Raw genomic sequence first — 17,193 nt, 5'->3', positions numbered from 1 at the left:
TTTAAGGGAAAGAAGTGGAGACGTTATGCAATGGCCAAGTCAACCACCTGACCTGAATCCGATTGAGCATGCATTTCACTTGCTGAAGACAAAACTGAAGGGAAAAATGCCCCAAGAACAAGCAGGAACTGAAGACAGTTGCAGTAGAGGCCTGGCAGAGCATCACCAGGGATGAAATCCAGCGTCTGGTGATGTCTATGCGTTCCAGACTTCAGGCTGTAATTGATTGCAAAGGATTTGCAACCAAGTATTAAAAAGTGAAAGTTTGATTTATGATTGTTAATCTGTCCCATTACTTTTAGTCCCTTAAAAAGTGGGAGGCACATATACAAACTGTTGTAATTCCTACACCGTTCACCTGATTTGGATGTAAATACCCTCAAATTAAAGCTGAAAGTCTGCAGTTAAAGCACATCTTGTTCGTTTCATTTCAACTCCATTGTGGTGGTGTATAGAGCCAAAAAGATTAGAATTGTGTCGATGTCCCAATATTTATGGACCTGACTGTATATAGATAAGCTTAAGGATTTACTGTGCCACATTTTAACATTAAAACGTGATGTATAAATATATGAATATGCTAACAATTTTTATTTTAAAAGCTTAGTATTGTATGCATCATAAAAACGTATGTGTATAGGCATTGGGCCACCCTACACCTTATTGTAGGTACAGTTTATTATGCAACTACATTTTATACAATATATGTAGTAAAGGGTCCCTGCTCCGTCTCTCTTTCAGCTAAGGGGTCCTTGGCCTAAAAAAAACGTTGAAGACCCCTGACATAAAGCAAATATACTAACAAGGGAAAATGGCTGGTACTGTACATTATCTTGCTGCCTTGCCTGGCCAATTCACATGGGGAAACAAGGCCCCTTAGTCTCACTCTGTTTTTGTTATTCAGCCATCTTTAGCAGTATTCAAATGAGCAGCCTTGACTTTGACATTTCAGTGGCAAATCATGTACACACGTATGCATGTTTGTTAAAGCCCTGGGCACTGCCCGTGTGGCAGGGCGCTGGACCATTCCCTGTGTGCCATGCAAAAATAAATAATGGCAAAAATTCACTCGCAAACGAGGTCATTTAAATGTCTACACCTCACTTATGAATACTTAATGACACTTCGTGCTCAGTGGCTGCTCCCACCATTGAACCTCCCTTTTAAACACACACACACACACACACACACACACACACACGCACACGCACACACACACACACACACATCCCTGCACGCACCCAACTCATCAATCAGTCTCAGCCCAACACATTCAATTCCAATAAGCCTTTCATTTGCAAACTAAAACAGCTTTTAGTGAGAAATCCACAGATTGAAAAAGTAGCAGATGAGAAGAAAATACTGTTTTTGTCTCACACACACACACACACACACATTTTTACTCAATCAATGAGGAAATGGATCAGGAGGGTCACTGGTATTGCGGAGGGCTCCTTTTCCTGTGGTCATTATTGGCGGGGTAGACACAGCCACACTACGCTAATACTACTTAAACCCTGGTGCCTGGGAGTTGGAGGCTACTAAGGAACAGCAAATGTTTTCATTTAATACTGCTAATGGCCCTGTGAGCAATTTGGAGTACTTGAACATCTCTGTAGTGTATTCGTGTGTGAGTGTATATGTGTGCTATCTGTGGGCTTGGGTTAGTTTCCCAGAGTGCTAAAATACTTAATGGATAATCTTACTGTATAGTCACAGAGATTGATACATGTTTACTCATTCTACAGCAAGCACACAGTGAATTCAGCCTGAGCTACTGCATCACTACCTGGAGCCTGTAAAAGTACATGATTTTACCCACAGCTCTGTTTTAATTATTTCTGTGTGTGATATTTAGGTATGCAGTATATCAACTGCATTCCTTATGAAAGGTGTATGAAGCTTTATTAAGTCACGGTAAAGCATTATACATTTTAATTTGTTTACAGTGGGCCTAAAAGCTGTTGAACATGGAGCCATGAGAGAGCTATCTTCTTCAGGCCTCAGTGCTTCCTCCCCTATGGTATCCTAGTTTCCATTATTAAGCAGGAGGAAATAGAGAGAACTTTTCCACGCTGCTGCGGCTAATTGCTCTGATTCAGGGGGAATCTGTTTATGGGCGCAACTTTGATCAGAGTACGGATGCTTTAATAACCTTTAATTTTATTTGCTCACCCCCATCATCCCCAGTCTGATTAAAAAACTTTTTCCCTTCTCTAATATAAATAAAAAGTTGGCTTTTCCCCCCTCTCCTTCATGCCATTTTGGGAAAATATGGTGGTAATGGTGAATGGCAGGGTGGTTTCACTGGGACTGGCCAACTGGGCACCACCTGCATGCTGATGAGCCAATGGATCCTTCGTCTGCTTTTTGATTGGCTGGTAGTTCTATTATGGGTGGGACTGGTTACCACACACACTAGTGGCGTCACTCAGCAGCTGGCCGTACAGCAACCAATTGTCTAATTCAATATGTTATTCTGCTGATGAGAGGTGCAGATTGAAATGATGGAAATTAAAATCTGGAAGCTATAGAAAAAATGATGTTAGTGTCCAATAATAATACGTTTTATTTGACATATATTGTGTTTATAAAAAAGTATTTGTAAGTACAGGCATACTGTATGTGTGTGGCAGGTAAAGGGCGGTGAGGGACACACACAACGCAGTCTTATCTTTTGGTCTTGCACACAAAAGGGGAACAAAAACGACCCCCCGCTTCTTTCCAAAAAGCCAACAACACAGCATGGAAGCTACAGGGAAATCCCTAACAAGCTCGAAATGCAATGAGACTCGACGCCTATCCCCACTGACTTGTTAGGGTTCTGATTTCCCGGCACTAATGGGAGTATTTAAGTCATTTTCTATTGTCTCTCATTCAGGCTGGCATTACCCCAGTGGGTTTAAAAGCTATTTAAGGATGGGGCTTAATGCCAAATGAATGCCAGGATCATAACATTGAGTGACTGGCTGGTGCCATGGAGGGTTCTGACTGAAAAGGGCAAAGCTGCCTATTGCATCAATTTTATGTCAAATCAGTCATGAAATACAAATACACTGACACTGATAGTACAAACGTATTATTATGGATTTGTAGGTCTTATTAGCTCTTTACTCTTAACTAGAGCCCTGTATCATACAAACAAACATGTACATGTTTTCCTCTCACAAAATCAAGGCAGTCTTTGACGAAAGTACATTATTTCACCACACAGAGCATTTCCTTGATAACCTGTTCAAATGTAAAACAACGGCACAACTGGTGTTGACTCTGAGAGTTCTCTCTCTCTACATCACTCTGTCTTTGTTCCCACTGTCTCAGACACATGGTGTTGAGCCGCGCTGAGCTGACATGAGCCGAGTCGAGCCTAGCGCTGAACACGCTCTCTCACTCACTCTACTTTCACACGGGCTCACATTGCACTGCTGTTTTCTTTAATTAACCCAGAGAGAAAACAGCCGACAGGGTCAACACTTTGCTCCCGTGCGACCACCAAACATATGCAACTTATATATATATATATATATATATATATATATATATATATATATATATATATATATATATATATATATATATATTATATTATATATTTATTATATATTATTATATTATATATATATATATTAGTTACATTTTAAACTGATGCTGTTGGAGAAAAGAAACAGAAAAAAGTGGGAACAGGCTGGGGGAGACAATGGAGAAAAAAGACCCTTATACTAATGACATTTTCAAGCACATTTTTTCAGCTTTGTGTAAAAATCCTGTGGTTTATGGTGAAGATAACAGGTCGAAGCAGGAAATGGATGTCTCCCCTCCTCCACAGGCCTTCTCAAACACCTTGCACCCCCCAGGACCAGACACCTCCAGCCTCTGGCTCTCACATCCTAATGAACACTGAGGGAGAAGAGACGCAGAAGCGCACACACACACTTGGCACAAAACGGCCCAAATTGACTGGGCTTAAAACCTCAGAGCTTTTCAAAGGCAATGGAAGGAATTTCTCCCACTTTCCCAAATCCAGCACTGAGGTCTTGTCAGACAACATGTGGAGAGCAATGAGTCCCTAAGACGATTTGTGAGTGGTTTCAGAGGGTAGTAGCATTTCACAAGGGCTTTTAACATAAGACAAGGTGAGTTACAGTATGTGCTTTGAAACGTCTCTTACTGTCTGCTGCAGTAAGCTGTACAGTGATTATTTTGTCATGTGTTGTGTGACAAGAGTTTGTTACTAAACATTCAACCGTGTACTTACATGCCATTTGATTGCTCCATCCCTTTCAGCTGGTCTCTGACTGTCTTATAGTTGGTCTGAATCAGACACAGGCGTTCACGGCGTTTATCATGAGCCCTCCTCAGCTCTTCATTCTCCTCTATCTGTAAGGCATAGTGACAAGATTTCTTTTTCTCTCCAAGAGTTGTACATGTCAAATGAAACATAACTTAACTGAAATAGAGAGTCAGTTTCATTTACACTGGCACAGCAGTGTAGCAGGGAAGCTGAGAAAAGGTCCTCACCATCTACATATTTAAACTGGTCTACAGCTGAAACACCTTTGCTTGACAGAAACCAGCAGTTTCAGATTCTTTTCTCCCTGACAAGTGCTTCCACTCTCACTGGACAACTGAGACATCATTAAGGGACGACATTTACACGCTGAGTCAATGGGGCCACAGAACAACAAGCGCGCACGTATGCACACACACACACACACACACACACACACACACACACACACACACAAACACACAAACACACAAACACACAAACACACACACACACACACACAAACACACAAACACACACAAACACACACACGTGCTGGGCGATATGGAGAAAATCAAATATCACAATATTTTTGACCAAATACATCAAATACCAGCAGCGGTTTGTTGCTTTTATTTGTTGCTGACACTGTTGTTGACAGCTATTAAAACACTGCAAGATTGGGCTCCAGCTTTAAAGAAGGAGTAAGAGAAGACAACATATAGATTTTTCTTGTCAGGGGCACCCCTCCTCCTCATCACACTGACCTTAACAGCGAGGGCGATGGAGAAAACACTTTCAAAAGACAGGACAAACAGAGGTGGAAAAAAGAGCGAAGGAAGAGAGAAAGGCAGCTGATGAAAATAGAGGAAAGAGAAACAGAGGGAGCAGAGAAATTAGAAAGAGAAGAAAGAGAGAGAGCCCAGCGAAAGAGAAAGAGCGCAGGACAGGTTTCTGCTTGAGTGGCTAAGGCTGGGGAGAGTTGTCGAGCACTTTCTGTAGGGAAGGAGCTTGTTTACTGCTGATATGACACGGCTGCCCTGCAGAGAGGGAAATGCGAGCCCTCAGCCCTGTTATTATTAACAAGGACAAAGAGAACGGAGAGAGCGCACAAACATGCACCGGACACACAACAGGTGCGCGCACGCACACACACACACACACACACACACACACACACACACACACATACTGCACATTCACACTGCCAATGTGACAAGTATGGATTTTTCCTGGTGCGGATTATTCACAGAGGACATCTGCAAGACATCCTCGGCCTCCTCAAGCTGCCCCCAACCTCTCAAAAATAAGGCTCTAATGAAAGGGGCCAGACCAGGGCAGTGTTAACTGGTCGAACTAGGAGCTGGGGGAGGACACAGAAGAGTTGAGGCTGACTGATGGAGGGGGGGGGGGCAAGTGGCAGGGCATTAGCCACATCATGGCTTCCCAGGCTCCTTAGAGAGCTTCCCCTGGGCTGCCCAGTTCTGGACATCAGGCCACAGACCCTTGCCCACAGATCAATACACCCCCTTACTCAGCCAGCATACACATCTGTGGACGTTCTCAAGCTGAAAAATAATTAGAAAGCAACAGCTACTGTTTACTTGAAAGTGTGCGGAAGAAAAAAAAGAGGCCATTATTATGAGAATTGTTTGTTTGTCTGCTGCTGTTAGTTGCGAAGGTCAAAATGTCAGTGGCACAGGCTGGCGTACCCAATTTATTTGACTGGCATTCTTTTGGAAAGAATTGGATAAGATCAACTGGAGAACAACGGAGTGGACAGAGTGAAGTATTGTACTGAAAGATGCTGGAGGTTGAGTTCTCAACTGCAGCTGATGGAGTGCATTTTTGCTTAATGCCAGATCCAAGCAAAGGACATAAGCCCTACATCATGCTCTGAACTAATGCTCTCATTAATGTGGCCACAGATGTGAGTTGCCAATCACGGTTTTTCTGTGCATACCTTTGCTAAAAGCCCCTCAACTGGCAGACACGTAAATGGCACTATTAACTAAGACAGTCATGCGTGTCGTCTGTATCTACGTTGAGCATTAACGTCTGACTAGGTGTCTGCCAGTGATGTAATTCAGACACTTCAGATCTGACAAGAAAATGATGCCTAATGTGTTCCTGGAATTGTGTTCAAAGGGAGATGACCTCTGCATTATCACTCACTCACTGGTCAGCATAAAAGATGGAAAGGATAAAGAGAGGCAACAAGGAGGACAGCTTTAGAGAAAAGTTAAAATAAAATAAAAGGATTATGGCAATAAAAAATATACTCTGCTGACATAAAATAAAAGAGAGAAAGTCAAATGTTGGGACCTTAAAAGAAACATAGGTGAACATTAACTATATAGCTTGCAGTAAATGAAGAATAGTGGGAGAAAGACATCCTAGAGCATGTGAAGGTTAAAAGACCAATAAAGCTGATTCGTTTAAGGGAAAAACTCTGCTGCATCCACTTTCACCAGTGCAGCTCCTATCCTGCTGCTTCACTGCCTACGCACGCTCTGTTTGTGTGCGTACACATATCTGTGTGTGTGTGTGTGTGTGTGTGTGTGTGTGTGTGTGTGTGTGTGTGTGTGTGTGTGTGTGTGTGTGACACTGTAAGAGAAGGTCATGGAGGAGTAGTGCAATTGAACCCTTTGGAGTCTGTGACTCTTACAGAACTGCAAACCTTCCTACAACCTAGCAGCTGATAGCAGCAATCATATGTAAGATAGTGGCCAGAGCAAGAAACAGCTCAACTATGCCTGTCTACTGCTCCACACTATCAGCTGGACACCACTATGTCATTGAATGTGTCCAATTCAGCAAACAATACCATTTCAAAGTCACTGGCAGTCAACACAGCCACTGGCATGTGGGAAAACATTGAAGCAGTAGATTAAGACAGAAAAGACAGAAAGGATGATGGGGGCTGCACAAAACAAAGGGCATACAGTTATTATAAACCATAAAGAAATGTTGGGGATAGATTGATTCATGTAAATGAGAAAAGTAGAGGATATTATGTGCATGTATCTATGTTTGCTAGTCACCTTCAATTGCAGCAGCCCCTCAAGGTCTTGAATCCTCTGTTCTGCCCTTCTTCTCCTCCCGCTAGCCAACTCCACAGTGCTGGCTGGGGACAGAGACCTGGATCGCTGCACTGGTGCACCCTGGGACAGGGAAGCAAAGACGCACTGGGGTGAGAACTTGAGCACACTTACAGGCACATACCCATGCAACAATTAACATCTGTAGAAACACTGAGTGAATGCCAATAATGGAATCATCCATGTTCATTCCATTCCCCTCTCACCTGGAGTAAAACATGCACATTGTCTTCTTTAGTACACACATATGCACACACAAACAAACATACTACCAGAGGAATAAAGCAAGCAGGCTGGAGCAGCAGTCCGCAGAAGCTTAAGGGAGGAGGTTTTCAGTTGTGTGTGTATGTGTGTCTGTGTGTTTGGAAGTGGGAGTTGCAAGCTGAGAGCGGCAAAGGTTTCTCCCTGCGACTGGCTAATGAGTATGTTCATTTCCATTTACATTGTTTCTTTGACAATAATGATGTCCCATTAGGGGAAACTAAAGGGGCTATAGATTCCAGAATGTGCTAGGCTTCATTACAAGAGGTGGGCAGGGAGGCCACTCTAATTGCTCTACTAGGGGCCTCCAGGTTACACTTGATAGGACAACTGGAAGAGCCGCCGATTAGGGGGGAAGAAGGGGAGGTGCAGTTTGGTAGCCAGCCTCTTCTGTAGAAATAAATAAAGAACTGGAGAAGTGCTGGGGCCGCGCCATAGAAAAGCAGTAGGAACAATATGCTAGTGGAATATGAATATGTGAGGATAGGAGGCCCCCTGTGGTGCCAGGCAGGGCTGACCAGATGGCAGGCTAAAATATGCAATGTGACTGACTAAACGCATGCCAGTCCATGGGCTGAAGTGGTTGAGGAGTGGAGGAGAGGAACTTTATGATAGGATGGTGGATCAAAAAGCCCCCCACCCTCGAAAAATGTGTTCTGATGCTTTGTTGTCTATTAAAGTTATAAAACTACAGTTTGGTAGAAACAGCAAGTGCATTTTAATTATACAGGTTCAAGTGTTCGAACCCTTCGAAATGATACATATATCAATCACAGGGGGCAGCAAACATGTTTTGAGCGCTTACTCAGCAGAGGACACTGAGCACAACTCATATATTTGTTTACAGTGCAGCCAAACAAACTTTGGGCTGTGAGGATTTATTGCGTGAAGTTGCTTCAGAAGACAGCGAACAATGTTGTCCTGCCTGCATCTATCTATTAAAGGCAGGAGTCTCCGTCTGGCCTGGCACTCAGTTCAACAGGATGTTGGACCCACATGCGCAAAAGAAGAAAAGACGTCACACGCAGCACGCTGACATATGAAAAAAAAATCAATCGCGGAGCTCAGGGCTTTACAGCTTACATAATATAATAATATGACGGCCCCAGGCAAACAGCGTCTTGCTTTACTTTTCACCCTTTTTCTAACTGGGAATGTTGGTATTGGCAGTGGTAGGAGAATTACTTAACACGTTTTTTTTTCTGAAGTAAAACTATTAATACCACACAGTAAAGGTCCTGCATTCAAATGATTACTTTAAGTGAAAGACAGACATTATGAGCATAATGTATTCAAATTTACTTCACGTTTGTTTAAGGTGGAGCTTTCAACTCTAATATAATGCTGGATAGTTTAATAAATAATAATGCATCATATTTTTATTGTTATATTTTGTGAATAAAATCTGAATCTGCCTGATAACCAGTAACATTTCTCTGTCAGGTTAATATAGTAGTACAATGTTTTCCTCTGAAGTAAAAGCACAAGGTGAGTCATGGTATACAGTTCAGTTACATATCAGTGCATTGGGGGCCTTCTGTAAGTTATTTTGGGGTAAAATAGTTCTGAAAAAAGCTGCAAGCAGCAATAGAGGAGGCCAAGCAATCAGCCTGTTCTGAACAGGCACGTTTTGATTGGGCACTGCACTATTTTTGTAAAGTCCATGTATGCAATGGCTTTTGCCTGCTGCATCACATCAACTACATATCATTTTCTGTAAGATTCCTTGTACATGGGTATGCAATGTGAATCCTACACAGGAGAGGAAAACTACATGTGAGATTAAGGCAATTATTGCCGTAATGGCAATAAAAAAATTCTGTCCCAAAATATTAAGGATTATAAAGATAATAAGTACACATTAATGTAACTTGACATGTTAATCCTCATTTTATCACTATTATATTCATAAAATCCTTTGTCTGTGACAAGAATGTCTAAGTATGCACGTGTGTTTGGGAATGTGCCCTAGGGTTACAGTTGACTCCAGTGACCTGGTGTGCCCGGTTCTGCTATCAATCCTGCATGGGTGCCAACCATGTGTTCTAACTCAGCCTTAATGACTCTATGCAACTAATTAGCAGATTGATCTGCATATTCCTGATGAGTGGCAGGCCAACTGGCTTAGCCTGTATGTGCATCGGGGAAACTGAGAAGCCAAAAGGGGAATCCAACTCAACAAAAAACCCTAAACTTAAAAGTAAAGACGACTAACTATAAAGTATGACTTATTTAGGATGAATTCTACATAGATTTTCAGGTAGAAGTACATTTTGGGGAGGGATTATTTACCAATGAGCTGAATTTCCCATTACTAGTATTCTTCTGTATGTAGAAACCAGAGGAGAGTGCTTTGTACAGGGGAAGATGACATGGCGACACTGACAAATGACGGAGTTTTGCTGCAGATGTTCTCTCTGGTCCAGTTAGACGCCTGTCAGACGCAGTTTCACGAGACACATAAATGCCTTCTGTTTGTGTGGGAAGCTCTATCTTGTGACATTGTTGTTAATGTTCCACAAGATGGGCCTGAAAGATAGAAAGCAGAGAACACGAGGCAAAGAAAGATGTGCCCACTGTCTACCTCAGCTCGGCAGCTGGTTGGCGGCCATGACCTGACCTGTACATCGCACCCTGTAATGGCTCTGCAAACACGAGAGTGCAATGCAGATGGACAGGGGGGGGAGGGCGTACAGTAAGAGGAAAATGAGGAGAGAGGCCTGAATCTAAACAGAGTCTGTATGCAAGCAAGAGTAAAACACTTAGTTACTGAGGGGTCAGTGTCACTGGCTTTAGAGCAAAGAAGAAACATTTCATCGACTGCCTCCCTCCTCCACCCTCTCTCTCTCCATCTCCCAGAGAGAGGGTTCACTGTCATCAATGGGCTTCTTTATGATTGCAGCAGTGTGTCATGTGTGCGTCTGGAGCTCTCAAAGCTGAACTTGTTCAGGTTCCCGGGCAAATAAGAATGTCGTACACACACAAGCACAGGATAAGACACATAAATAGACAGACATACATTGAAGTGTAAACACATGGGTGCACATATAAACACAAAGCAAATGTACTCCATCTCACAAAAGAATCTATTAAAAGGAGCACAAAAACATAAAAATTCAAAAGATACACTGTCAAACACCTGACTAATGTTAGAGCCGCTAACCAACGAAGACACGGTCATGTGAAGGGGGGGGGGAATCTAGGTTCGAAGAGAACTGCACAGGTTTGATTCAAAGTTGAACTACATCATGCTCATGGTGGACCACTGAAATAAAGTAAAAAATATTTGTTAAACAAATGTGGTTTTGAATTGACTAAATATTAATAAACGTATTAATCGTTGATGTTGTTGATGAGTTAATTCACTTTTGTTTGTTTTTTAAAATCAGGCTTTCGTAGTTCAAAGAAAACTTTTCCTCCCTCAAAACATCAGCTTAAGACTTACTGTATGGAGCATATTACGAGTCATGTACCACTGTGAACTGCTTGTCGCCTCAGCCAATAACCCCGTTTCACTTTGGGCACTTAGTGAATGAGCTACAAATTGTGTCTTAGGTGGTAGCAGTGGGCTGCACAGAAGGCTCATTTCATCAGCTTTTGACCTTGCAGGCTGGCATTATTGTTTAAATGGAGTGTAATGAAGCATAGCAGGTTCATGGTTTCTTTGGAGCATCATCACAATTGGATATTAAGCAGCCTATTAGCGACAACTGCTTAAAATGTTCACTTATTTATTAACAGTCAAGTTTAACATAATTTATGGAGTTGAGATTATGTTTACTTACCTAAAGCCAATGACCTTAGGTTTTACAACTCTTTTGACTTAATGGGGAGAGGGAGAGCCTAGTATTGGCTGAATGATGAACATGCCACAGTGCCACATGGCCGGTTGAGTGAACAATGTTAGACCACTCCTACTGTAGCAGCCTTAGAGAGATGACTGCTTTGTTATCATCACTCAGGGAATACAAGTAGAAAGTGTTCAAAATGAAACTGAACAGGGAAAACTAAATCTAAAAGGTTATCCTAAACATTAATTCAATTTAATTTAATTATGTTAATTAACTTATGTACTTTTTGTGTTATCTGTGAATTATTGCCCAACGCAGGATTCATGAGCCCAAGTAGTAAAAGGAAGGAGGGCTAAGCATTTCATGATCACAGAAGGTTTTTAAAAGGTGTTGAAAAGGTTAAAAATGGTGACTACTGTAGGTTATCTTAGTTGATTGTTCTTTTTTTTGTTGATAGAACACATGCACACTGTGTTAAACACACTGATTTACACTTTTATAAATCAGATTATGATTAATGTTTTTATTCAGCATAATAAGGCATCAAAAATGTATTGTGTGAAAAATGCATTATAGTCCCACTCTAATTTAAAGTATCGGCACAAGAATCTAAATAATTAATAGTAGGTGCATAACAACAGTCCGATTATGTGTGCGTGTGTTTCCTAGGGCAAACATGACAGAGCCTTCAGAAAAGGCAAGCAAATCCAATGATGTCAATACTGTGTATTTATTTTGTACAAAATTATTATATTACATGTATGCCTGAACAGAAGCACCTTCATTGAAGCTATAATGAGGACAGCTGTATAAATTGAACAAAGTGTCTTCAGGCCGGCTTTAGAGTAAGTGAAGCCATCTAGAAACATGTCCTGCCAAACTTATGAGTGGAATACTGAGAAGATCAAAAGCTTCTTTCTTGTTCATAATGTACTGTTGAAGCGGTAAATTAGCCAGTGCCTGAGCCCAAGGCATGCGTGAAACCAGCAGCACACGCCGGCTTGGTCACAGTAGGAAGGGCATCTCTGTGTGTGTGTGTGTGTGTGTGTGTGTGTGTGTGTGTGTGTGTGTGTGTGTGTGTGTGTGTGTGTGTGTGTGTGCTGGGGAGTTCAGGACAAAGGTTGGCAAAAGCAGGGTCTGATAAATCACATGATTCTCAACAGACATTTTCCTTCATATCCCTTCTCTATGGCTTTGATCTTATCTGAGCAAAGTGGTAATGGGTAAGTGAGGGCATGTAAGCTGCTCACCCACGTGCTGTCTTTGACATAAATGGCAGTAGTGTGTGCTAACCTACCCGCTGTAAACTGAAGGTACTGGTGGATCTCTGCTGAAGGGTCTTATCCTCTGGCCTGGGATCTGAGCCTCGGGTGGGGGCCCAGTCAGAATCAGGGCTAGACCTCTGAGCTGCAGCATCAACCGCTGCCTGTAAGAAAAGAGAGACAGTGCAGGTGTGTTTGTGTTGTGAGTGAGAAAGACAGGCCTAGAGGTACAAGAGAACAACAGTAAAGTGACCGAACAAAATGGTGTGTTAAGATGACTTGGATTGCTGAGCAGCTGTTGTTTTGTGAAGCACATACACAAAAACAAGTATCACTGCCCTCAATATGCTTCAAACTCGCATGTTTATATGTAAGTGTTTGTGTGTACAGCTTAACAGTAATTTAACACTCAGATTATTGTAAATATGTTCGAGATGTGTCCGATTCAAAAGGATAATGTTCTCATGTAGGTAAAGACTAGTAATTAATGATTCCTAATCTGTGACATGATGTCATGATATCTAGTTTTTCCCCCTAGTTTTTCATTTCACTTTAAAATTACATACTAGCCCCAGTTTAACCAAAACAGTATATAAACAAAGGAATGAATCTAAATATTGGTAGTTTAGACAAAACACACATTCAAAACACAAATTGGGATTACAATCCAGACATAAGATATCAGGATAGGTGAGGTTACATAAAAACATGTCAGCAACCTAGTGGTAAAACATCAAGAAAACAGAAACACCTTGAAATTGAAAAGCAAGCAAGCTTCTTTGTATAATTTCTACGTTCCTCTTACGGTTACAAATTACAGTATACAGGGAGAAATCTATAGGAGAGGTGGACATATCAGTTTGTGCATTAACAGTTATTTCAATGGACAACAATACAATGTCATAATTTCTGCCACATTTCTACTGTTGAGTTAATAAAGGGCAGTTGACAACATTAATTCAGGGAAATATAGAAAATCACAAGCTGACAGAGTTTCAAGTAGTTCAATAGATTAACCATGCATACTGGTTGTGCACATGATAATTTCATATGCCAAAGTCAATAACCAGATATGTCATGTGGCAGTTGTACAGCTATCCACCACCTCCAGCATTGTGGTGTGTGCTATCATGGCCCGTCTATTTATCAGTGTCTCTTAACCTGCAGCATCTGCACACCTCAGCACACAGCAGGGACTACCACAATATTTACATTCCTATAATGCAACGGTGCAAGTATGGATTTTAAAATGTCACTTAAATGACATTCTATCTTCACACTTACTTATACGTACTGTTGCTGCTGCAAAACAGCAGCAACAGTCCTTCATGGTAATGTGTGTGTACAAAAAGAATGGCTTTAAGATCTGTTTTAGAGACACATACACTCTATAGTCAAAGGGCATGTACATATATACACTTTGTGTATGCTTAGTTGATGCCTGAGTCCTTTATGTTGTAGTTAACACTCACCCATATAGCTCTTGACTTCATCACCTTACTGCATACATCCTCACCTTTCTTTTCTTAAATCCTTAATAAAAAGGTGTGAAACACAAAAAAAAAATAGTCTCACCTGCTGCTATCAACAACACGTCTACTGAACACATCAAATTAAAGCCTTTTGACAAACAGAGGCATTCACAACTGTGTTTTCCTGGTAGGCCAGGTAGTGCAAAAAATAACGCACGGAATGTCATCACCTTTTTTTCCAACAAGTCCTGATTGCATTATCAGAAACCTGGCATCTGGGCGTGACCTTGTTAACTGCCAGGGTAATCAACTTTAACCAAAGGGGAGGAGAGGGGATGATAAATTATTAGTGAGGAAGATTTTGTTCATGTTTTATTAAATTGGCCTGTCAAATGGGGTTGGTCAAATTATCTGGGGCCTCGTTTATTGGAGGCCGGCCATATTGGCGCATCTGTTACAATTATTTATAATTTCCAGGCAGTCAGGAGGACGGACTGGGTTTTTTCGGCATCAGCCACATAAAGCAATTTAGAAATTAACTGATTAACTTTTTTTCCCTCTCAAAATCTCTCTTATCCCCATCCTAGTTTTCATCCAGCAAAAAAAAGAGGCAAACTGTGAGACAGTAAAAGGTGCAAAAGGGAGAAAATATTACAAGCATCTTAGTGAAAGCAATGGACAGGGAGAGCGCATGAGATTGAAAGAGAGCATGCAGGTGCAGTGAAAAAAGAGCAAGCGAGTGTGGGGAGGCTGAGGGAGGGAGGAAAAAGAAGAGAAAAGCCTGTCTTGGTAATTACTGAACACGATTAGGTTCTTGGGGGAACTTGTCTGGCACTCGCGGCCCTTGCTGCTGAGGATGCGGCAGGCAGGACCATATGGAGGGAGGCTTGTGATTGTGCTCCCTGAAGCTCATGACCCGTCTGCTGCCGAGCCCTTGAGCTGAATGTGAAATGAGACTTGCCAGGCCTAATGTTCTACACATGCACCATTTATGCCACAAAACAAATCTGATCACTGTTAATTATGGAGCAGCTATAATCAGGAGGGGCCCCCACCACACACACACAGAGACACAAACACACACTCATGACTACATGCATACACAAATACATACTCACACATCTGTGGTGCGACAGCATTTGTGAAAGTGATTGGATAGGCTTCAGAAGTGAGGGGTAGAAGATGCATGCCCCCCCCCACCAGGCCAGGTGCAATTTACATTCAAGATGGTGATTCTTCAAAGAGTGTGTGTGTGTGTGTGTGTGTGTGTGTGTGTGCACGCATATATGTATGAGCGTGTGTGTTAACTGGTAGTGAAGAGGGACTTAATAGAAGGACAGCACACAGTGAGTAGGATGTAGGGTGTGTTTATGTTTTTGTGTGTATGTACACAGCCATGAGTCCTCCCACACAGTCTGTTTGACCTGAGTGTATGTGCTTGAACGAGTGAGTGCATGTATCTGCAGCGGCACATGGCTGTGCTTCATTAATGAGGCGAGCTGTGCTACACAGAGGTTCTCATCTAATGAGAGCATTTGAGCTGGTAAAACACACCACTGGAGTCCATGTCATTAGTATGTCTCTGGCCCTGGACACGGCCCAGCTCCAAACACACACTCATACACAAACTCATGTTGACAACACCGATAATACTGATAACACACTGAGCATACACAAGATGAGTGGATGACAAAAATAGCTTTATAAGTCATGAAACGCTTATCAGACTTCAATTATTCTTAATTATTTGAATTTATAACCTTTACACAATGTTTTCATATGGAAAGGATTACTGATGTGTCCAGAGAAAGAAAAAAGGCATATGTAAATGTATAAAAGCAGCAGGTTGCACTACATTTTTAACATACTCCTAGGGAGGTCCTGCCAGTTACGCTAAAGGAGTGTAAAACTGAAGAGCAGCCAGAGTCAAAACAAGACCCACGTGAAAGACAATTCAAAACTATATGACTTTCCATCACATTTTACTGAACATCAGCAGAGAGGACAAAAAGTACCCCCCATCCTTATTCTTTCTGTACATTACTGTGTACATAAAAATACACAAAAGAACCCTCTGACTGACTCCACTCTGTTTGCCAAGCTCTTGGTTGAAAAATGAATTTCCATGTTTCTATACAGCATTATGGTTTCATCGTTTTCACTCGATGGTTGCTATTAATGATGATGATGATCAAAAGAAACGCATCACCTAAGCCAAATGTGACCCTGCAAAATGGTGGGTGTATTTATGTGCATGTGTGTGTGTAACTAGCACTTTAATTATACATCTTAAAGTGCTTAGATTGGCTAACATAAATAACAAGCCAGAAGCAGATGTTAAAAAAAAAAAAACATCTCAACAAGCTATTGGAGATGCACCATGTGGGCTTCTTTTAATTTATAAAAAAAAAAAAGTAAAAAAAAAAAGGTCATCTTGGGAAATATTGCTTCCGTGCTTAAGGTTCAGTCTATAAAACTTGTGACTAGTGTGTTATCAACATTGTATGTATTGTATGTATATAGCATGCTAAAAAAAATAAAAAATAAAAAAAGGAAAGTTGTAGTCAGTGGTGTGGCTTGGAATGTCATATCTATGAGAAAGCATGCCTTTTTCACAGAAGAGATTTTGGCTTATCATAGTAGGAATAGCAAAGTTGTTACTAATACCATTAATAGTGGCTCTGTTCTATTCAAGAGTCCCAGTGTGACACTGAACTAGTATGCACAGTACCAGCACCCTGAAACTGAAGCAGCCAAATGGAATTTTATTATTTACAGTGTGCTTTTCTAACTGTGACATGTCAACATGTTTCTGTGAAAAAGGCCTATTTTACTTATAAAAAAAAAAATTCAGTAAACATTTAAAAGACGCAGCGGCTTCTTTCTCTTATATTCATATAAAACTTTTCTGGAGTGAATAAACATTCCTAATTTTCCCTTTTCAATGCTGATGAGAGAATAACCAGTGCTTTGAATGACTGCCCACACAATTAGCAACTTACCACTCATTTACTGTGGTGAAGGTTCCAGAAAGCCTGA

General features: G+C 41.4%; 1 protein-coding gene across 1 annotated transcript in view; it reads right to left on the bottom strand.

The window, feature by feature from the left end:
• The window catches only part of cntln (centlein, centrosomal protein), an 88,799-nt gene that overhangs the window by 52,276 nt on the left and 19,330 nt on the right, over positions 1–17,193 (bottom strand). The window contains exons 10-12 of the mRNA XM_078261957.1: positions 12,718–12,846; positions 7,312–7,431; positions 4,256–4,377 (exon numbers count right to left, since the gene is read on the bottom strand). Of these exons, the coding sequence (XP_078118083.1) occupies positions 4,256–4,377; positions 7,312–7,431; positions 12,718–12,846 (371 nt within the window). The remainder of the gene's footprint in view (positions 1–4,255; positions 4,378–7,311; positions 7,432–12,717; positions 12,847–17,193) is intronic.

This window comes from Sander vitreus, chromosome 2 (assembly GCF_031162955.1).
Source record: "Sander vitreus isolate 19-12246 chromosome 2, sanVit1, whole genome shotgun sequence".
Lineage (NCBI taxonomy): Eukaryota > Metazoa > Chordata > Actinopteri > Perciformes > Percidae > Sander > Sander vitreus.
The sequence above is the reverse complement of the archived record's forward strand: the minus strand, read 5'-3'. Positions and strand labels throughout refer to the sequence as shown.